This window comes from Salvelinus sp. IW2-2015, linkage group LG28 (assembly GCF_002910315.2).
Source record: "Salvelinus sp. IW2-2015 linkage group LG28, ASM291031v2, whole genome shotgun sequence".
NCBI lineage: Eukaryota > Metazoa > Chordata > Actinopteri > Salmoniformes > Salmonidae > Salvelinus > Salvelinus sp. IW2-2015.
In genome coordinates, this window is record NC_036868.1 from 17,981,500 (window position 1) to 18,004,609 (window position 23,110).

General features: G+C 41.5%; 1 protein-coding gene across 1 annotated transcript in view; it reads left to right on the forward strand.

Annotated features, from left to right (window-relative positions):
• Positions 1-22,666, forward strand: part of snapc1a (small nuclear RNA activating complex, polypeptide 1a) — a 34,577-nt gene extending 11,911 nt beyond the window's left edge. Inside the window, exons 3-11 of the mRNA XM_023973710.2 lie at positions 2,075-2,234; positions 2,924-3,064; positions 5,639-5,743; positions 8,545-8,688; positions 8,872-8,928; positions 9,223-9,285; positions 10,175-10,316; positions 20,768-20,827; positions 22,408-22,666. Of these exons, the coding sequence (XP_023829478.1) occupies positions 2,075-2,234; positions 2,924-3,064; positions 5,639-5,743; positions 8,545-8,688; positions 8,872-8,928; positions 9,223-9,285; positions 10,175-10,316; positions 20,768-20,827; positions 22,408-22,445 (910 nt within the window). The 3' untranslated portion in view covers positions 22,446-22,666. The remainder of the gene's footprint in view (positions 1-2,074; positions 2,235-2,923; positions 3,065-5,638; positions 5,744-8,544; positions 8,689-8,871; positions 8,929-9,222; positions 9,286-10,174; positions 10,317-20,767; positions 20,828-22,407) is intronic.
• The last annotated feature ends 444 nt before the right edge of the window (positions 22,667-23,110 follow it).

The window sequence follows — 23,110 nt, forward strand, 5'->3', positions numbered from 1 at the left end:
TGATGGGGTGGGGCTAGGTCTGTATGGAAAGCGGCAGAGAGCTTAAGTATTGGAGTAAACTATAAAAATGGACGTTACACAGCATATCACATTTAACAAAACCAACATTCAAATACCGTTATAGAAGTTAAAGTAAAAACCCAAACCACTCCGTGCATCAATACCTAATATATGGTAAACTATCAATACACCCAGTCACTACAAAGATACAGGCGTCCTTCCTAACTCAGTTGCCGGAGAGGAAAGAAACCGCTCAGGGATTTCAGTATGATTCTAATGATCATAGGGGAAATTGAGGATGAATTAACATTGTAGTTACTCCACAATACTTACCTGAATGAAATAGTAAAAAGCCTGTACAGAATAAAACATTGTTTTTGCAATTTTATTGCAAAAAATGTGGCAAAGAAATGAACGTTGTCTTGAATACAAAGTGTTGTTTGGGGCCAACACATCACTGAGTACCACTCTTCATCTTTTCAAGCATAGTGATGGCTTCAGTGTTTTTCTTAGGATAAAAAGGAACAGAATAGAGCTAAACACAGGCAAAATCCTAGAGGAAAACCTGTTTGTCTTTCCAACAGACACAATGTCACCTTTCAGCAGGACAATAACCTAAAACACAAGGCCAAAAATACAAGTTGCTTACCACGGTGACATTGAATGTTCCTGAGTGGCGTAGTTACGTTTGTGATTTTTAAATCGACTTCAGTCTATGGCAAGACATGAAAATGGCTGTCTAGCACTGATCAACAACCAACTTGGTTGGCAGAGCTTGAGGAATTTAAAAGAATGTGCATATATTGGACAGGTGGGCAAAGCTCTTTGAGACATGCATTGAAAAACTTAGCAGTAATCGCTGCCAAAGGTGATTCTAACATGGTGTTAATACTGTTAAATTTTCAATAAACTTTATTTCACTTTGTCATTATGGGGTTTTGTTTGTAGATGGGTGAGGAAAAGTATCTTGAATTCAGGCTGTAACACAATGTTAAGGGATATTAATACTTTATGAAGCTGCTGTAAGCCTATATATTTCAATCATATTGTAATCAATTTCTTTTTCATTTGGTTTCTAATTTGCTAATTGTAGGCTTGTGTCTAATTTTAGCTTTCATGGTGTGTAACGTGCGCAATGATGTGCCATATCTGTGATTTTGTCTGTTATAGTGTAGGCTAGGGCCTAAGCATTAGAATAAGCCACCTCAATATTTGCAGCCATAGCCTGTACAGTAGGTGCCTAAATCTCTCTAGGAGCTGATCTGTCAGTGTTGTGGAACAATTATATTAAGGTAGGATTTGAATAGAGAAAGCTCATCCGAGAGCAGCGCTGTCTTTCTTTTGATCCTATCAGTGCCGACACATGCCCCAACTACGCACTTAGTGAAAGTTATCCCTATGTAGTGTTTTGGGAAACGCATGTGAGTTCTTCGGCCGTTGTAGCAATGATGCATTGTCAATACACTCAAACCTAATCGCTATCGGGAAAAGGGGCTTTGGATGTTGCCCCACATGCTTGACTAGAAGTTCAGTTCTTCTTTCTAGTCAACTGCCATATGCCAACATGTTTTTTTATTTATTTTTTATCGATTTGCTCAATGGAATAATTAGTAGTACAGTGACACATTCCATCCCTAGATTGAGGTATGTTTTGAAACCATTTCACTTCTTTCACCGTGATGTAAACATATTGTTTTGTGGCTGTTTAGACTAACGGGAAGTACTGAACCTCTAGTCTGTTAACTGTACACATACTGTGTAGAGTTACCATCTGTGGACACATAGTATTTGCGTTAAGTCATACTGAAATGAGTGTACCTGTTTAGCAGCATGTCACACGTTGGGTATATCTTATTACATTGGTAGAAAGTTCTGATTTTAAAAAGGCATTTACCGAGCGCCCAAGAGAGCATGAAATCAAGTTGTTCCAATCTAAAATCCATTCCATGTTGTGTTCTTGCTTATTGTATACACACCGGTCTCACACCTGTTTTGTCCTTGCTAATCATTACCAGTGCTACTGTTGTAACTCCCACTCTTCTTAATTTTCCCTCTGATCTCCATTTCATTTTAGCGGTTCACTTGCTGGTAATGAGATGAGGGAATTCTGCCACCTAACCCTGACCATGGCCTTCAACTACTTCTTGCCCCCATATAGCTTCCAGATCAGAGTGGGGGGTCTGTACCTTCTCTATGGCCTATACCACACACAGCTCGCTTCACCTAAAGAGAAGGTGCTGAAAGACACTTACTTTGAATCTCATTATTCCAATAGTGTTTTCAAATTATTTCTTTTCACAATTGACTTGATATAATTTTCCACTTCCTAAACTAATATGCTGTACTGAACAATGTCTGTGGAGAATCTGAATTGTATACTCCTCGCCGCCTCCTGAAAACCCATTTGAGAAGTTCACGGGGATGCACCTTTTGGCTTTCTCATTCAATGGGTTTTGAGGAGGATGTGAGGGGTATGCAATTGAGATTCTCCCATAGTGTGCAACAACTTGCAGACAGCCCAAGTCTCTGAATGTCTGGGTTTCCCGTACAATGACTGTAAATCTTCCAGATCCAAGTGGTCACGGTCAATCTATTTGAAACGTCACATTTGTGTAACTCATCAGAAAATTCTATCTGATACATATGGGTGAAATATGCATATATGCATGTTCCTGACAGTAATTATCCCCAGACGATAGCTCATGAAGTATATCTATATGAATTTGCTGTTGTCACTTTTGAGTCATTTTGGGGACATACCCCAAACACAATAATATCCCACTTGGGCTATCTGTTCTTGATTCTTGTGGTTGGATGATAAGTTGAATGAAATGTATCCAACTTGTTGGGTGCTTTGTTAGATGTTTTAGGGGGACGAAGTCATGCACAATGTCAAGATGAGTAAGTGTGTTTTCCCTCCCAGATCAGGATTGCCCTGAAGGACTGGGAGCAGATTCAGAAGTTTTACCAGGATTCGGTGAATTCGCAGCACTATGATGCAGTTTACATTATCAGGAAGCTAATAGCTGAGAATGCTGTCCTTTACACTGCCATGCCTCAAATGGTAAGGCACTCCCAAATTACATATTGTAATTTAAAAGTATCCCTTAAGATGTTTTGTAATATTACGTACTTGGCAAAAGCGAATATAGAAATCCATTTAATGTATACATATCTTCCAAAACTTTTTAAACGATGTAGGAGTACAAAATGGCAGTGCAGTAGCTTAAACAGTGCCCCCTGTCAGTCATCTGATGTTTATTTACATCATTGGGCAAAACAAGAGATGTTAACAAAATACAACTAGTTGAAACAAGCCACCTATGATTCACCTCACAGCAGCATTCTAGTCAATGTTGCCATCTGACTGACCCGAATGACAGCCTTGCACCTCAGTGCCAGCGTCCTTTTTTGTTGTGATGTCAGCCCATCCATCTATCTTCATAGGGAAATAGAGTAATTGGTGTCAAGTGTTTTGTTTTTCATTAAAACGTCATGTTGGTCAGTGTTTATGCACAATCTTGTACAGATATATAAATCATGCTATGGGCCTCCTAGGCCCATGTTGTGCAAAGGTGTAGGTTCCATAGGTTGTGCATCTAAGGCTTAAATCATTTCAACAAATATATTTATTTTCATTATAGAAGGGCTGTCTGAACAGTGACCTGATCAGCTTGAGTGAATTGATTTTGTTGAAATCTTGTTGGGGGGGAATTTACCTGACATTAAAATTAATTGACCTGGAATTAGAATTTCCTTGATGTAATTTACATATGAGTCAAGTATTTACAAAATAATGTTTACGCATGGAGAATAAGCTGCGGGAGCAACACTCAACATTCCAGAGTGCCAAAGATGCCCAAAACATGTCTGCTACATTTTTTTGATTCACCATTAACTAAGTTTGTTAGATGGAAAACAAGCTATTAGGGTGAGAAATTCTGACGTTTTGTCGCAGGTGCAGACGATTAGAGCAAGTGAACGTTTGAGATCATGGCTAGACGGCGGAACAATTTTTTTTACATTAAGCCTAGTTGTATTTTTCAGCTTATCTCCACGTTTGGTAGGCTATTTCCTATTTGTTAGTCAATTGGATATGTGCAGCTTCTCTTTGTCATTACTTGATGCCCTAAAATAATAAATATAGCCTTGCCCACGTGAATGTCATAAATCGATTGAATGCATCAGTGGTGGAAAAAGTACACAATTGTCATACTTGTGAAGTAAAGAAACCTTAATAGAAAATTTCTCAAGTAAGTCTAAAATATTTAGTTTCAAATATACTTAAGTATCAAAAGTAAAAGCATCAATCATTTAAAATTCCTTATTTAGCTAACCAGATGGTGCCATTTTTATTTTTCCTTAAAATTTTACGGATAGCCAGAGGAACACAAACATTCCGAAATAATTTACAAACGAAGCATGTGTTTAGTGAGTCCGCCAGATCAGAGGCAGTAGGGATGTTCTGTTCAGAAGTGCGTGAATTGGACCACTTTCCTGTCCTGCTAAGCATTCAAAATGTAATGAGTATTTTTGGTTGTCAAGGAAAATGTATGGAGTAAAAAGTACATTTATTTTCTTTAGGAATGTAGTGAAGTAAAAGTAGTCAAATATATAAAGTACAGATACCCCCAAAAATTACTTAAGTAAAAATACTTCAAAGTACTACTTAAGTCCTTTACACCACTAGAATGCTTTCAAGTTTTCTTTCATTTCTGCTTCTCTCACGGAGTGAGGACGTTTAAGGAAGCGGTGTGAGAATGCAGTAACTCAAACAGCTGAGATTTCTCATGCAAAATGTATGAATGACATCAGTTTGACCTGTTTTAAGAAAATGAAATTCTGTGAAAACGATCCAACGATTTGTTTGTCTTGAATGCATTTCCAATTTGTGGTTGAAATACTGGTAGCTTTTATATTGCTGAAAAACAAAGTTTATACACTGTCCCTAAAATGCCAATTTTTATGCTTATGTACCAATGCGGGGGCTCCTTATAGCTCCACATTGACAGGATTGGTTGATAAGTGGGGGCGGGAGGTCCTGTGTAAACACACTCACTTCCTTCACAACAGCTCTGCTCTGTGTAGCGCAAAAAGTAGGAGTGCCCTGACTTCTGCGGAGGCCGCATCACTGTAAATTCTGCACTTCCAAAGCAGATGTCGGATTGACCATGCAGCGCATTTAACCACACATTCCTATTCTCTCTCTCAAGATGCTGAAAGAAATCATATTTCTCCACTCCTGTTCCCAAAACAATGTTATTTGGTATATCATTTTACTGTAAGAAATAATTAATTCTGCAGAAGTTTATATTGTATTGGGCTACATGTGAAAGGTTCTAGGCCCAAAGTCGGTGTCCAGATTTCAGTGTGTTCCATTTAACCCATCTAAACTTCAAAGGTGCGTAGACCATGGGGTGCGGCCACTCATGTCACAACCTACTTCCGCTGTCTCTGCGGGCACACACCAAACTTGGCTCCATTTAAGCCAATCAGTGCAGCAGAGTACACGTGTATAGACCCTCCCCCTTAGTCTTGTAGGTTCAATACTTTTTTTACCAGAAATGTTACTTATTGTACTTGTAATTGATTTAGATGGAATTAACCCTATACTGTGGTTCACTGTGTCCACCTGTAGTTGACCTTCCGTGTGAAGAAGAAGTCCCAGCATCACAAGGTGTGCGAGGAGTTCCGTGACCGACCGGAAAGGGTCAAAGACCTCATCTCTACAGATATGCTACTAGTATGGCTTTTCCTCTATTAAAAACTTTGTTACAGTAAAAACGGTTCCATGTCACACAGGGGAATCGGCACATTTCCCATGCTGAATCTGTAGATCTAGACTGAATGTGTGAATAGGCCTTTTGAACAGCAGTAGGCTATAATGCAGGTGTGGGGGTGTATGTCTAAAGCCTGTCTCATACCATCCAGTCAAAATGTGGTCGGGCTGTTTTGTGCATATAGACTGAACAAAAATATAAACATGCAACATTTGTTTTGTTTACCGAATAAGTTCATATAAGGAAATCAGTCAATTTAAATAAATTAAGCTCTAATCGGTGGATTTTAAGATGCCAAAAAAAAATGTAGGGGTGTGGATCAGAACCACTCAGCATCTGGTGTGCCCACCAATTTCCTCATACAGCACGACACATCTCCTTTGCATAGAGTTGATCAGGCTGTTGATTGTGGCCTGTGGAATGTTGTCCCACTCCTCTACAATGGCTGTGTAAAGTTGCTGGATATTGGCGGGAACTGGAACAAGCTGCCCTGCTAGAAAAGGTTGGAGACCCCATCTAACGTAAACTCGTACATCGCCTTGGTCTGTACAATTGCCCTTATTTTAGCGCCCTAAAAACGTAATACTTCCAGATCAACTGTAATGTCAATACCATTGTAAAGCACAATTTCTCCCCTTTCCAACAGAATCAATTACATGACCTAAACGCTGCCCGTTTCTGCATAATTCAAGCAGGCAATGAGCCCCGTCGGGTCTTTTTAAAAATGGCGGGTGGGGAAGCAAAACTAATGCGTGATAGTGAGAAGGACAGATGTCGTGTGGGAAAATTGCTTTTTTCACTCGATCTGTCCACCTTATCACCTCTAAAATGTAAATAAAACACGAAAGAGTTTATATAATGTGTCATTACATACCTATTTGAATGTTTGTGTGGTATTTGAATCGGGTTTTTAGGGTGGTGCTAAAGTGATCTTAGAAGTAAACAGCGGCTTTGAGAATGATGATTGCATGCAATGATGACGCAAAAAATGACAATGTATCCCCCCTTACCCCCGTCACTGTACATTTCTTGTTTTTAAAGGATGAGAGAAGTGCTACACCTGGTGGAGAGATTGTAAGACAGAAATAGTTGCTTTATGCGTGCTGTACGTTACGACATGACATGTAACGGAGGGTCCGTTTTTTTCAACTTTTCTCCAGTACTATAGAGCCATTACCATGTCGATCAACGCTTGAATAGAAACCTAGTTCACACCCCTGATTTTGAAGTCAACACAGTCGCTAGTCCCATTAGTTTTCTTTGTAGCCTCGTTTGAATGTTGCGTTTGCGCACATTTGTACGGAATGGGGTGAGTTTACGTTACTGTAGTTGGAGAAAACATCAGGGACGTAATGCTGCTTTAAAAGTTGATAACGTGTAATCCCATTTAGGAGAAAAAGGCATTCAAACATTTTGCTGCGATTTTCACACTTGCTCTACATTAATCATTGGGAAAATAATAATTTAAACAAATTACCTAAATGGATTCTCTGAACATTCTCACCAAGTTCCCTCATTAGGCAAACCATTAACAGTATTAGATTAGTTATTTTATATTAAAAATAACATTTCACATTGAACAGCTAGTGCTGCTCTTTGTTTTTGCCCATTTTTAGTATCTTTCACACCCTCACCCCCCAAGCCTTAGCTTGACCACCTCTTACAGAATTCACATAGGAACATGTGACTGTGGCCAAGATTTCAACATTAAAATACTTTATCAACATCAAGTGCGAAAGGTAGCCTACAATTAGGAAAAAATTCAAACACATATAAAGGCTTGGGTAGAATAAACTACCTATGCCTACAGTAAATTTGGAAAGTACAGACCCCCTAGACTTTTCACATTGTTACGTTACAACCTTATTCTAAAATTGAATAAAAATATGTATTGAATCCATCTACACACAAACCCCATCTACACACAAACTTCCTTGACCAAGGCCCTTCTCCTCGATTGCTCAGTTTGCCCAGGCGGCCAGCTCTAGGAAGTGTCTTGGTGGTTCCAAACTTCTTCCATTTAAGAGTGATGGAGGCCACTGTGTTCTTGGTGACCTTCAATTCTGCAGACCTTTTTTGGTACCCTACCCCAGATCTGTGCCTCGACACAATCCTGTCTTGGAGCGCTATAGACAATTCATTCCACATCATGGCTTGGTCTTTGCGCTGACATGCACTGTCAACTGTGGGACCTTATATAGACAGGTGTGTGCCTTTCCAAATCATGTCTAATCAATTGAATTTACCACAGGTGGACTCCAAGTATTAGAAACATCTCAAGGATGATCAATGGAAACAGGATGCACCTGAGCTCAATTTCGAGTCGTAGCAAAGGGTCTAAATACCTATGTGAAGGTATTTTTAAAATAAATTTGCAAACATTTCTGAACCTTTTTGCTTCATCATTATGGGGTATTGTGTGTTTTAAAAAATAAAAWTTTTTTTAACCTTTTTAACTAGGCAAGTCAGTTCAGAACAAATTCTTATTTACGATGACGGGGTACCGTAGATTAAAGGAAAACATATTTAATCCTTTTAGAATAAGGCTGTAATGTAACAATGTGGGAAAAGTCAAGGACTGAATACTTTTCGAATGCACTGTATGTTACTGCAAAACTTGTAGCAGTGGTTTTACGTAGGTATTTATTTTTATGTAACAGTTTGTCAAGAGAAACTATTTTCACACTGAATGTCCCTCTGGATTAATTTAGCATATCGCACTGTTCGGTTGTCTGTTTGTGTGTTTTGTTTGCATTGCACATAGGAGGTGGCTAACATTCAGGGTCACTATGAGCGGCTGAAGGCATCCGTCTTAGAGAGGTCATCCATTGCGGTGACCAAACAGGACCTGCCGGCCCGCTTGCACAGCTGTGTGCTTGAGTTCCTCCACTGGCAGGACAGGCATGAGGTGAGCCTCTATTCTTATAGCGCAGCGAGAAAGCATATTTCAATGCAGCAGTGTTTAATTGTCACTGTTTCGCACTATAAACATTTTTGTTGACAATTCATCAAATGTAAATTTCTACTCTGAAGAAATATTTGAGCCCAGAAACTGGGTGTGATTTTAAACGAGGCTTTTTGTTGTGCTTAGAACCGTGGAGATGCAGACCACTTGGTTTATGCTGAGGAAAAAGCCCAGCAGGTCGAGGTAAGCTTTAGCATAGTTAGCCTTTTTTTGTACTGTAATGAAATAACGCTATGACTATTTGGGAACTTGGCATAGACCGTTAAATGCTAGAAAGCCTTCTGCACAGCACTGCTTGTTTTGCTACTGTACTAACATTGCTAGAATATAGTACATTGACTAACAAACAAACAAAAAAACTTTGGGAGTGTGCAATGGTTTTACGTCAACACTGGTGAGTACCACAGTTGGCCAGATGATGACATTGCAAGCATTGAAGGTCTTATCATTTCCTGAATAAGCTCTCTTTTTGTCCAGTCTTCCAATAGGGCACAGCTTCTGGCATCCATCAAGACAAAATCATACGGGTGTCTTGCAGAGGTCTGCTGAACAAGTGATTTTTCACACTTAATTTCAAGTGCCACTGTTAAGTGTCCAATGCATATCTGTCAAACTCCAGTCTTTGAGGGCAGAGTGTCTGCGGCCTTTCGCTCCTCCCTTGTACTTTATTGATTAATTATGGTAATTGATTAGTTAAGAACTCCGCTCACCTGGTTGTCTGGGTCTTAATTGGACATTAACTGAAAGAAAATGACAAACCAGCAGATATACATCCCTCCAGGAATTGAGTTTGACACTGCTTGTCCAATACATAGTTTATTTCATACACCACTTTATAATGGCTATGCATGTGTTTTATTAATAGAAAATTAAGGGCAACATTTTTCTCATGCTAAAAGGTGCACAATGAGCGAAAAAAAAAAATCTGAGCAATGACTTGTTTGGTATTTTCCGCTCACCTGTAGGTGTCTGCACAGATCTTGGCCATGTTCGACATCAAATACTGAACACCTTGAAAAACATCAGCAGGCATTTCTATTGTTTATCCCCATAATGCACCACACATTGAATGTCGCTGATCATGATCACTGCTGGAGAACCAACTTAAATATATCTGACCAAACGTGCCCCGTGCCAACTTTCCCGCAACAGAGGTGAAGCAACAGGAAGGTGTATTGGGGAGTTGGCTAATTAGCCTTTGTTCATTTAGTGATTGACATGGCAACACTTACAAAACTGGGACTGTGGCTTTTGCCAATGGAGTTAAGGAAAATGTTGCCCTACATGTGGTATATTTTTGCTTGTCTGCATCACATGCATCTGGTTTATCAATTCTTAATTTATTGCATTACTGGCTAGTGGATATACTCAGTGTCCTATTCAATGGAATACTTTTGAACTGATTGGTCATTTTTCTGTTTATCCACAGGCCTCGAAGTCACGGCGGCATCGCCAGGTGCAGATGGACACATCCATTTCTGGAACAGGCTACATTAAAGAGGCCCCCAAATATCACAAAAGTAGGGCTCCATCACTCAGGGCCCGAACCTACAAGAAACTCTGTGGGGAAGGTCAGTGTACCTCTTGTTTGATGAGAACTCAATGTTTTGTGGGATGCAACAGAGCCGCGCCCCCTGTCACTCTACAAGGTGGTTGAAAGTGTTACACAGGTGCTGGCCCATGTTGAATCCAATGCTTCCAACTGCTGTCAAGTTGGCTGGATGTCCTTTGGATGGTGGACCATTCTTGATACACACAGGAAAATGTTGAGTGTGAAAAACCCAGCAGCATTGCAGTTGACACAGTCAAACCGGTGTGCCTGGCACCTACTAACACACCCCGTTCAAAGGCACTTCTCTTTTGCCCATTCACCCTCTGAATTTGCACACAAACACAATCCATGTCTCAATTGTCTTGTTTCATACCCTTAATCTACACTGATTTGAAGTGGATTTAACAAGTGACATCATTAAGGGCTCATAGCTTTCACCTGTTCAGTCTGTCATGAAAATAGCAGGTGTACCTAATGACTTGTACACTATGTATATGGCCAATATAAGGGCTGTTCTTATTGCATGACGTAGAGTGCCTGCATACAGGCGTTAACCGTGGTATATTGTCCATATACCACAGTGGTGCCTTATTGCTATTAACTGCTTAACACCATAATTAGAAGTCATTTTGCGTCATACCCCTTTCTGATATACCGCGACCCAAACTACCCGGTTTGATATTATGAATATACAGTACCTGTCAAAAGTTTGGACACCTGTTTTCTTAATTAAATGTTTATTGCTCACATGGTTAGCAGATGTTATTGCGAGTGTAGCAAAATGCTTGTTCTACTAGTTCTGACAATGCAGCAATATCTAACGATTGCACAAATACCTAATAGGCACAAATCTAAAGGGATGGAACATATAAATATATGGATGAGCAATGTCAGAGCGGCTTAGGCTAAGATGCAATAGAATACAGCATATACATATGAGAAGAGTAATGCAAGATATGTAAACATTTATTAAAGTGGCCAATGATTAAGTCTATGTAGGCAGCAGCCTCTGCTAGTGATGCCTAACAGTTTGATGGCCTTGAGATAGAAGCTGTTCTTCAGTCTCTCGGTCCCAGTTTTGATGCACATGTACTGACCTCGCCTTCTGGATGGTAGCGGGGTGAACAGGCAGTGGCTCGGGTTGTCCTTGATGACCTTTTTTGCCTTCCTGTGACATCGGGTGCTGTAGGTGTCCTGGGGGGCTGGTAGTTTGCCCCCGGTGATGCGTTGTGCAGACCGCACCACCCTATGGAGAGCCCTGCAGTTGCTGGCAGTGCAGTTGCCGTACCAGGCAGAGATCCAGCGGACAGGATGCTCAATTGTGCATCTGTAAAAGTTTGAGGGTTTTAGGTGACAAGCCACATTTCTTCAGCCTCCTGAGGTTGAAGAGGCGCTGTTGCGCCTTCACGACACTGTGAGGGTAGACCATTTCAGTTTGTCAAGTGATGTGTACGCTAAGGAACTTAACGTTCCACCTTCACTGCTGTCCTGTCTGTGGATAGGGGGGTGCTCCCTTTGCTGTTTCCTGAAGTCCCTGATTTGCTCCTTTGTTTTGTTGCTGTTGAGTGAGGTTGTTTTCCTGACACCACACTCCGCGAGCCCTCACCTCCTTCCTGTAGGCTGTCTTGACGTTGTTGGTAATCAAGCCCACTACTGTTGTCTGGAGACTTGATGATTGAGTTGGAGGTCGTGCATGGCCATGTAGTCATGGGTGAACAGGGAGTACAGGAGGGGGCTGAGCACGCAGCCTTGTGGGGCCCCAGTGTTGAGGATCAGCGAAGTAGAGATGTTTCCTACCTTCACCACCTGGGGGCGGCCCGTCAGGAAGTCCATGTCCCAGTTGCACAGGGCGGGGTTCAGACCCAGGGCCTCAAGCTTAATGATGAGCTTGGCGGGTGCTATGGTGTTGAATGCTGAGCTATAGTCAATGAACAGCATTCTTACATAGTTATTACTCTTGTCCAGATGGAATAGGGCAGTGTGATGGCAATTGCATCATCTGTGGATCTATTTGGGAGGTAAGCAAATTGAAGTGGGCCTAGGATGTAAGGTAAGGTGATATGATCCTTTACTAGTCAAAGCACTTCATGATGACAGAAGTGAGTGCTAGGTACAGTTACCTTTGCATTCTTGGGTAGGAACAGTGGTGGCCGTCTTGAAGCATGTGGGGACAGAAGACTGAATATGACAGTAAACGCCAGCCAGCTGGTCTGCGCATCCTCTGAGGACGCGGTTAGGGATGCCGTCTGGGCCGACAGCCTTGCGAGAGTTAACGCGTTTAAATGTCTTACTCACGTCGGCCACGAAGAAGGAGAGCCCGCAGTCCTTGGTAGCTGGCCGTATCGGTGGAACTGTTATCCTCAAAGTGGGCAAAGAACGTGTTTGCCTTGTCTGGCAGCAAGACTGTGGTGTCTGCCACGTGGCTAATTGTCCTTTTGTAGTCCGTGATTGTCTGTAAACCCTGCCACATGCGTCTCGTGTCTGAGCCATTGAATTGCAACTCCTTTGTCTCGATATTGACGTTTTGCCTATTTGATTGCCTTGCGGAGGGAACGACTACACTGTTTGTATTCTGCCATATTCCCCATCACCTTGCCATGGTTAAATGCAGTGGTACGTGCTTTCAGTTTTGTGCGAATGCTGCCATCTATCCATGTTTTCTGGTTAGGGTAGGTTATAATAGTCACTGTGGGTACAACTTCTTGATAAACTCAGTGACCGTCTCGGTGTACACGTCCATATTATTCTCAGAAGCTTCCCAGAACATATCCCAGTCCGCGTGATCAAAACAATCTTGAAGGGTGTATTCCGATTGGTCAGACCAGCGTTGAATAGTCTTTTGCACGGGTACTTCCTGTTTTGAGTTTCTGCCTATAGTAAGAGAGGGGCAAATTTTCCGGAAGGAGGGTGGGAGAGGGTCTTGTATGCATCCTGGAAGTTAGAGTAACAATGGTCCAGTCAATATGTTGGTAGAATTTAGGTAGCCTTTTCCTAAAATGTGCTTATTATAACTGCAGCATCTAGGTATATAGTTTGCACAAAGTCCAGTGAAATTCCTTGAGGGCCGTCGTATCGGCTTAAGGGGAAATATACACGGCTGTGACTGTAACCAAAGATAATTCTCTTGGGAGGTAATTCAGTCGGCATTTGAGGAATTCTAGGTCATGTGAACAAAGACTTAAGTTCCTGTATGTTATTACAATTACACCATGAAACATACACCCACGCCCTTCTTCCCAGAGAGATGTTTATTCCTGTTGGTGCGATGCACTGAGAATCCAGATAGCTGGACCGACTCCCACAGTATATCCCAAGAGCCATGTTTCCGTGAAATAGTATGTTACAATCCTTGTCTCTCTGGAAAGCAACCCTTGCCCTGATCTCGTAAACTTTATCTTGGGACTGGACGTTAGCGAGTAATATACTCTGAAGCGGCTGGTGATGTGTGCCTCCTAAGTCTGACTAGGAGACCGCTCCGGCTTCCTCTTCTCTGGCTGTTTTGGGTCGGCCTCGAATCCGTTCAAATGCCCTGGGTGGCGCAAACGAAGGATCCGCTTCGAGGAAGTCATATTACTGGTCTTAGTACTGGTAAGTTGACGCTGCGCTGATATCCAATAGTTCTTCATGGCTGTATGTAACACACAAGATTTTCTGGGCTAACAATGTAAGAAATAATACATTTTTAAAAATGGTGCAAGGTTTCCTAAGGACTAGAAGCGAAGCAGCCCTCTGTTGGCACCATTTTCCTTGTAGTGTTGTAGAATGATAGTGAAGACAACAAAACTATGATTTTCAGTTAAGAACAAATTCTTATTTACAATGACGGCCTAGGAACAGTGGGTTAACTACCTTGTTAGCTCGGGGATTCGATCTAGCAACCTTTGTTACTGGCCCAACGCTCTGACCACTAGGCTACCTGCTGCCCGAAATAACACACATGGTATCATGTAGTAACCAAAAAAGTGTTAAACAAATTAAAATATATTTGACATTCTTCAAAGTAGCCACACTTTGCTTTGACAGCTTCGCACACTCTTGGCATTCTCTCAACCAGCTTCATGAGTAATACTTTAACCACAGTCTTGAAGGAGCTCCCACACATGCTGAGCACTTGTTGGCTGCTTTTCATTGACTCTGTTTGGGATGAGTTGGGCCGCAATCTCAATTGGGTTGAGGTCGGGTGATTGTGGAGGCCAGGTCATCTGATGCAGCATTCCATCACTCTCTTTTTGGACAAATAGCCCTTACACAGCTTGGAGATGTGTTTTGGGTCATTGTCCTGTGGAAAAACAAATGATAGTCCCACTAAGTGTAAACCAGATGGAATGGCGTATCGCTGCAGAATGCTGTGGTAGCCATCCTGGTTAGAGGGCCTTGAATTCGAAATAAATCACCAACTGTGTCACCAGCAAAGCACCCCCACACCTTCGCACTTCCTCCTCTGTGCTTCATGGTGGGAACCACACATGCGGAGATCATCCGTTGACCTACTCTGCATCTCACAACGATACAGCGGTTGGAATAAAAAAATCTCCCATTTGGACTCATCACACCAAAGGACATATTTCCACCGGTCTAATGTCCATTGCTCGTGTTTCTTGGGTCAAGCAAGTCTCTTTCTATTAGTGTCGTGTTTTCTTTGCAGCAATTCGTCAATGAAGGCCTGGTTCATGCAGTCTCCGGAACAATTGATGTTTGTTACTTGAACTCAGTGAAGCATTTATTTGGGCTGCAATTTCTGAGGCTGGTAACTGTAATGAACTTATCCTCTGCAGCAGAGGTAACTCTGGGTCTTTCTTTACTGTGGTGGTCCTCATGAGAGCCAGTTTCATCACAGCGCTTGATGGTTTTTGCGACTGCACATAAAGAAATGTTCAGAGTTCTAAAAATGTTCGGCATTGACTGACCTTGTCTTATAGTTATGATGGACTTTCATTTCTCTTTGCTTATTTAAGCTGTTCTTTCCATAATATGGACTTGGTCTTTTATCAAATAGAGCTATCTTCTGTATACCACCCCTACCTTGTCACAACACAACTGATTGGTTCAAACGCATTAAGAAGGAAAGAAATTCCACAAATTAACTTTTAACAAGGCACACCTGTTAATTGAAATGCATTCCTGGTGACTACCTCATGATGCTGGTTGAGAGAATGCCAAGATTGTGCAAAGCTGTCATCAAGCCAAAGGTTGGTTACTTTGAAGAATCTAAAATAAATCTATGATATAACACTTTTTGGGTTACTTTATGATTCCATATGTTATTTCATAGTTGATGTCTTCTATTATTCTACAATGTAGAAAATAGTAAAAATAAAGAAACCCTTGAATGAGTAGGTGTGTCCAAACTTTTGACTGGTACTGTAATATCGTGCAGTTGAGGAACAAAAGGAAAATAATTCTGCAGAAAATGGCCCTTCAATGTTTTGGTAGACCTACTGGAGTGCTTGTCTTTGTCTAAACCCATTCAGCATCGTTCACACCCTCTTAAGCTCTAGCCCCACCCAGCTCTTTAAAGATTCACACGTGAGGCCATGCACTAAACAACCAATGATTTCAAGACTAAAGGCTGGTTTATACTAATGGTGTGTTTTGTAAATTCATTCTGGATTGCCAGAGTTCGCTTATTGCGCTCTGGGCATTTGTAAACTCAGCGTTGTCAGATTGTCGTAAATAAAGAGCGTTTTGCTCTTGGAGCTTTCAGAGCCCACACTGGATGTGCTGACCGGGGAGTAGGGTTGATCCGAGCATTCTGGACTAACCGCTGTCAAGCACCCAAGCTTATGTTGGTTAGCTTGCTAGCTACTTCCAGACACAAATGAGAACAACTCACCATTTTACTCGCCCTTGCACTTAGGCTGTTTTTGTTATCCAGAGCGTTGGTGTGACCTTAACTGTGCTGCTGGCAACAATTTAATTACGCTTTTTTGCCAACGTTTACTGACACCGCTCAACACTTGTTGAATATGGCCGTTCGCAAATTTGTCAGTTATTCGGCACTCTGGCACACTCAGACGAGAGTGCTCTGAAATCGGAGTAGATAGACGTAGCTGGTAAATTCACTCTGGCTATCGACAGTTGTTGCAGTGACATCAATTTTATTGAAATGGTTACTTGCATAGTGGAGTCTTTGTTTAGACATGTAGCTAGCTAAATAACTAACCATAACTCATAACGTTACTACCCTGCATGAATCTGCAGGTAACTAACCAACCAAGATCAATGCTAGCTAACCTTAGGCTATAACAAGCAATGCAAATGGCTCTGAGATACAAATAATGTCACTACACAGATTTACGTCGACTTCAGCTAGCCATCTAACTTTAGCTTGCTAGCTAACGTACACTAACTTGAAACAAGCTTTCTGACAATTTGGAAACGTGTAATATCTGAATGTCGCTAGCTAGACTATCTTATGCGTATACATGGATGGACGGTTCTCCCTCGGTCACGGATGCCATGGTTTCCCTTAGTTTGAAGATGTAATCAAGAGACAAGTGTTTAATACAACAGCCTTCTGTGTGTTTTCAACTCCCTCTGCATATTTGCAATCAAACACCAGAATCTCCTGAGCTATCATACTCTAATTCCACCGGAGAGCAACACTTTTGCCTTTTGCAGTTATTATGTGATATCGTGAAATTAAAACAAACAAAAAAATAGCTGCATTACAGTATTACGTACATATACTGACCAGCTCACATTATAGACCGAAGCGTGCTACATGGCAGACCAATCCAAACTCATCTCTTGGCATGTCCAGTTCACTCATTATCTCAGCCGATCATGGCTAACAGGAAGGTTGTCGTCTTTCTGTGGCTAAACCAACTAGGCTCGTAATTTAACAATTTGTATTCCATCTGTAAATGTGAATAAAGTTTTGTTAAGGCACATGAGTTCACATTTTCCAGAGAGCATTTCTGCCAAGAAACGCTTAAAAAATATAGGGGGAAAAATGTCTTTACTGTCAACTGCGTTTATATTCAGCAAACTCAACATGTATGAACATGATTCAACAACTGAGACATGAACTGAACATGTTCCACAGACATGTGACTAACATACATTTAATTATATGTCCCTGAACAAAGGGGGGGGGGTAAAAATAAGTCATTATCTGCATTAAGTACTGCAGTGCATCTCCTCATGGACTGTACCAGATTTGCCAGTTCTTGCTGTGAGCTGTTACCCCACTCTTCCACCAAGGCACCTGCAAGTTCCCGGACATTTCTGGGGGGAATGGCCCTAGCCCACACCCTCCGATCCAACAGGTCCCAGACGTGCTCAATGGGATTGAGATCTGGGCTCTTCGCTGGCCATGGCAGAACACTGACATTCCTGTCTTGCAGGAAATCACGCACAGAATGAGCAGTATGGCTGGTGGCATTGTCATGCTGGAGGGTCATGTCATAATGAGCCTGCAGGAAGGGTCCCACATGAGGGAGGAGGATGTCTTCCCTGTAATGCACAGGGTTGAGATTGCCTGCAATGACAACAAGCTCAGTCCGATGATGCTGTGACACACCGCCCCAGACCACGACAGACCCTCCACCTCCAAATCGATCCCGCTCCAGAGTACAGGCCTCGGTGTAACACTGATTCATTTGATAATAAATGTGAATCCGACCATCACCCCTGGTGAGACAAAACCGCGAGTCGTCAGTGAAGAGCACTTTTTGCCAGTCCTGTCTGGTCCAGCGACGGTGGGTTTGTGCCCATAGGCGACAGTGATGTCTGGTGAGGACCTGCCTTACAACAGGCCTACAAGCCCTCAGTTCAGCCTATTGTGAACAGTCTGAGCACTGATGGATGTATTGTGCGTTCCTGGTGTAACTGCAGTTGTTGCCATCTTGTACCTGTCCCGCAGGTGTGATGTTCGGATGCACCGATCCTGTGCAGGTGTCGTTACACGTGGTCTGCCACTGTGAGGCTCCCTGTAGCGCTGTCTTAGGTGTCTCACAGTACGTACATTGCAATTTATTGCCCTGGCCACATCTGCAGTCCTCATGCCTCCTTGCAGCATGCCTAATGCACGTTCACTCAGATGAGCAGGGACCCTGGGCATCTTTCTTTTGGTGTTTATCAGAATCAGTAGAAAGGCCTCTAGTGTCCTAGGTTTTCATAACTGTGACCTTTTTTTGCTGAGTTTAGTACGAAATTGATTCGAGAATGTTTTGTGCCTGTTTGAATAAAGTGTACTCTTTTAGGGTTATGAGCTCGCCAGGTGTCAATGAGGTTGTAATCAGATAGTATATGTTGGAGAGCCTTGGTTGCCTGTGGATTGTTGGTTTTATTAGATTTGTCCAGAATGGCATTCATGTCTGTCCCAATAACCAGTTGGTGTTCAGTTAATTCTAACAATTATGCTGTTCAGAGGATCATATGAATTTGGAGCATACACATTAATAAAGGCAATTTTATTTTCATTATGGATACATTTAAGGAAAGTGATAATGCTTTCTTGGTCTTTGCCTTTACCAAGGATAGTGAATTTGAGTTTACCTATCATTGTGATTCCACGTTTGGTTTTGTTTGTACAAATGGTTCTCTATTCGGTCTCTTTGGAGCAGGTGTGTTTCTTGGAGCATTGCTATATCAATATGGTTTCTTGCTAGAATGTCAAGACTGCTTGAACACTTGATAGGAATATTAAGGCCTTTGAAATTCCAGAAGCGAATAGCTGGTGTTGCCATTGTTTTTCTAAAATGTAAGTAGCAGTAGCTTCTTTTGGATAGGGAGTGACCAATGGGTGGGTTTCCCTGTGGGTCCTGCTTTTTATTTTACATCCATGGGCTTATCAACACTAAAGATACTAAACTAAATAAGTAACAAATTCAGACCTTTACAATTAAGTTGGCAGACTTGATGAGTAAGGGTGGGTAATGACGAAAATAAAACTTAGATATGACATATGCAAGCCTAATCCCTTAACATTCAAAACAAAGTATACCAGTAGGATCCATATTGTTCATTAATTGACATGGTGTCATCACTGTGTAAATGTTCTGGAACATAGGCAATATAATTACAAGTTCAATGCTCAGCAATAATAGTAATATTGTACCCAAACATGAGGGGTGTACTCATTTTTCTTATGCTGAGGGCAGCATCATAGCAATAGGCTATGCTGCATGACTGTGCATGGATAGCATACCTGAATGAGCCAGTCATGGGGTTCCATCTGTCAGCTTGTCCGGTTGTGTATTGGGTTTTATGTACTCCTCAATGAAGTCCTTTGGCAGTGCAAATAGTGTTTTGTGTTCTGGAAGATTAATGAGTTTAGCTGGGTGGATGAAGCCGCATCTCAGGTTTAGCTTTCGTAGCTGTAATCTCACCTCGTTGTAGGTCTCCCTTGGTTTTAGCAGTTTGTCACTCAGGTCTGGGTAGATGCTGATCCTCTTCCCTGCATAKGTCAGACCCCCGGATTCYGCTGCAAGGTGAACAATTCGCCGCTTGACTTCGATGCTGTGGATCCATACAATCATACAGCGAGAGCTGTTGCGGCGTTGATCTGTGTGGTGCACAATGTTAATGAGTGGCATGGGACCCAKCTTCTCCTGCCCGAACAGCTCATAGAAAAGCTTGCTCATGAAGAAAGTTGTTGCCCGCTTCCACTATAGTTTCAAGTCCTGTGATCTGCACATTGAATTTACGAGAATGATTTTYAAGTGATTCCATTTTCTCTTTTAGGAGTTTGATTMTCCCTTCCAACTTAGCTTGYGCTGTTTCTAGGTCATGGAGTCTTCAGATTTCCCACTTTGGTTGAATAGGTATCTATTTTAGCAGTGCACACTGCCATTTATTTCAATTACCGGTTTTAATTGTAAGTCGAGGGCAGAGAATCTCCTCACGAACAATCTCTCGTATACTAGTGGCCTCCTATTTCTGTTGCCTGGTATTGAGAGCCGCCATGTTCCCACAGTTGAATTGTGGATGGACAATTTCTAGCTGCTGGGGCGTAATAGACCTGGTAGTTATTTCTTGTCACACAATGCATGTCCCACACCTTAATATGGTATTTAGTATTGAAAAGGTTTAGGAAATAAGTCAGTTAATTCATAGTCATTTGCCAAAGAAAGCCACAAAGGCCATGTGTTTCAGTGTATGCCAGCTGACTCTTGAAGGATAGATGAATGTGTACTGTGTTGATGCATTTTACCTGTCTGTCCAGGCTTTTAAGTCACTTGATTGATACCAGATGAGGCTGGTGGGAAGAGCTATAGGAGGACGGGCTCATGGTAATGGCTATAATGGAATACATGGAGTCAAGTGGTTTTCCATATGTTTGATACGGTTCCATTCCAGCCATTACGATGAGCCCGTCCTCCTACAGCGCCTCCAACCAGCCTCCTCTGATAATGTTTATTCATATTTACCTCAAGCCAAGTTATGCTATTTATTTCACTGATTAACTCCGGTCTTCACCAACGTTACAATAGCTTTTTGTTCTGCTGTGTCCCTTTCCATTAGGGGATGAACAGAAGATCCAATATTGGCTCCTTAGTGCTGCAGAGGAGGACAAGACTGCATGTAAGAACAGGCCAATGCCACTTACCAATGTGAATAGGGGATTATTTCAATGCAGATCCATACAAAAACACTTGTAGTCCATGTATTGTGTTCAAAGTAGTTCCCTCCCACACATTTACCTGACAGCCAAGTAGGGGGGGCAGGAAACAACTAAGTGTAAGTATGGATTTACACTTAACCAAGCGTTCTCCTTAGTAATATGTCATTGATGCTTTTATAAAGTTATAAATTCTGGCATGCATCAAAATATCACGATTCACATGTCAGACAATTTATTTTTTTTAATACATTTTTAGGTTGTGTATTGAAAATGAAAGTTTGAGCTGCACAGTATGGCAGGGTCAATGATATCCAATGAATTAATAGCAATGGTGATCTCCCAAAGAAAATAAACACTGACAGAATTTTCTGTCTTAGGTGTAAAAACACTGCTACGAGAGACAAATGCAGCGTGTTTTGGAATATATATTTGTCTCACAGAATAAAATTGTTTGACTTTTGTACTATGGGGGATAGTAGACTGACTTGTTGTTCGTTAGGCCTCATCTTGTTGGCTGACAAGGTAAATGTGGACTGTTCTTCCAATATCTTCAATATGCACCTTGGAATTGGATAAGGATGCGTGCAGTTCCGTCCCTGTGTCTCTCGTCACTTGTAGCCTGTGAGAAAGACCCGATCACTTTGATGGAGAGCCGTGAGAGGTGATTTGGAGCATGCAGCACTCAGGGAGAAGGGCACAGCGGCCACTGGCCGCAAAAGGCATGGATTTTTTGGGGGGGGTGTGCATTACAACCACACAAAGGGGATGCCACCGTGAAATTCTAGGCATTATCAAGTGCTTGTCAAATTGTGAATGAGTAACTGATGTAGTGTCCAGCCTGCACACAAAAAAAAACAGCTCATGCCTTTCAAGCTACTTTTTCCAATCATCATTGGCGTCATCATGCAGCCTTGCAATGTATTAAAAATCAAAACATAAAGCCCAGTGTTTGTAGAACAACTAAAGTTAGATTAATTAACTCTAAATTAAGCAAAAAGGAATTCCTATTTCTTAACCACTCAACACAGAATAGTCCATGTGCACACTCCCTCAAATCATTTGGAGGAAATATCCTTTCCATTTTATTCAGCATTGTTCCATTGTATTCTTCATACTATAAAATAATGCCACGGAATTCTAAGCAAATCATGTCTGCTAAATTAACTAGTGTAGCCCAAAGCTGTATGGCATAGCCAGATCAGGGCCTAACACATTTAAATGTAGATGTTCCGAACGTCTGCATCAGTCAGTGGCTTGTAGGCTATGCGTGGAAGCCAGGAGATGGTAAATGTATTTGTAAATGAACAGTCAATTACTGTGAGACCGACAGTTATTTGCTTGACAATCACTGGCTGACACAAATACGTGAGCGCCACAGCCCTATCCCCAGCCAAGTCATACCAAAGAATTTTTTTATATTGTTATGGTATATTCTCTCATTATTTGTGCATATAGATGGGCCCCAATGTAATGAAGACACTCAAACCTGCTGTTTTCATTCTTCTAAATTGCTTTGACTCTCTCTTACATTTTGTTTCAGTGAAAAGACAGAAGCGAAAACACAGTTTCCGGTGGTGAAGAGAATGCGGAGGATTTGGGCTATAACTGCTGCACTTTTGGAGAGGCTGGTTTCAGACAAATGTAATACATTAGGAGAACACTAAATCTCCACATAATGAATATATTCATCAAGTTGTCTGAGTGCTTGAGCCAGTTAATTACTGTGCATATAACAGGAAATGTAATTAATAGCGCACACTTGTTTTTTGTTTTTGTGTACAAATAAATGTGACACCAAATTTGCATCATTCTATGAATTTCCAAGCATGGATCGGTAATCCTTTGTCCTTCTAACAATAGTACTGTACTGGGTATGGCCCATCCTGTGGGGTCCCCTTGTTTTTAGTCGGTCACCCTACCTGAAAAATACTTTTGAGCCAGGGTGGCATTTTTACCCCAAGTTCCCCTACAATTGACCCATGTTACATTTAGCTCCACTCTCCCCTATCACTTATAGTGAACTGCGGAGCGTTAAAGTCCTTAAGTCTTTTGATGCATCTATCAATCTAAGTTACATAATAAATAAAAAAATCCATCTGTCAATTTAAGATGGAGAACTCTATTTTTGCATTGGCTGCGTCCCAACTAGAGGTCGACCGATTAATCGGAATGGCCGATTTGAAGTTTTCATAACAATCGGAAATCGGTATTTTTGGACACCGATTTAAAAAAATATATATATA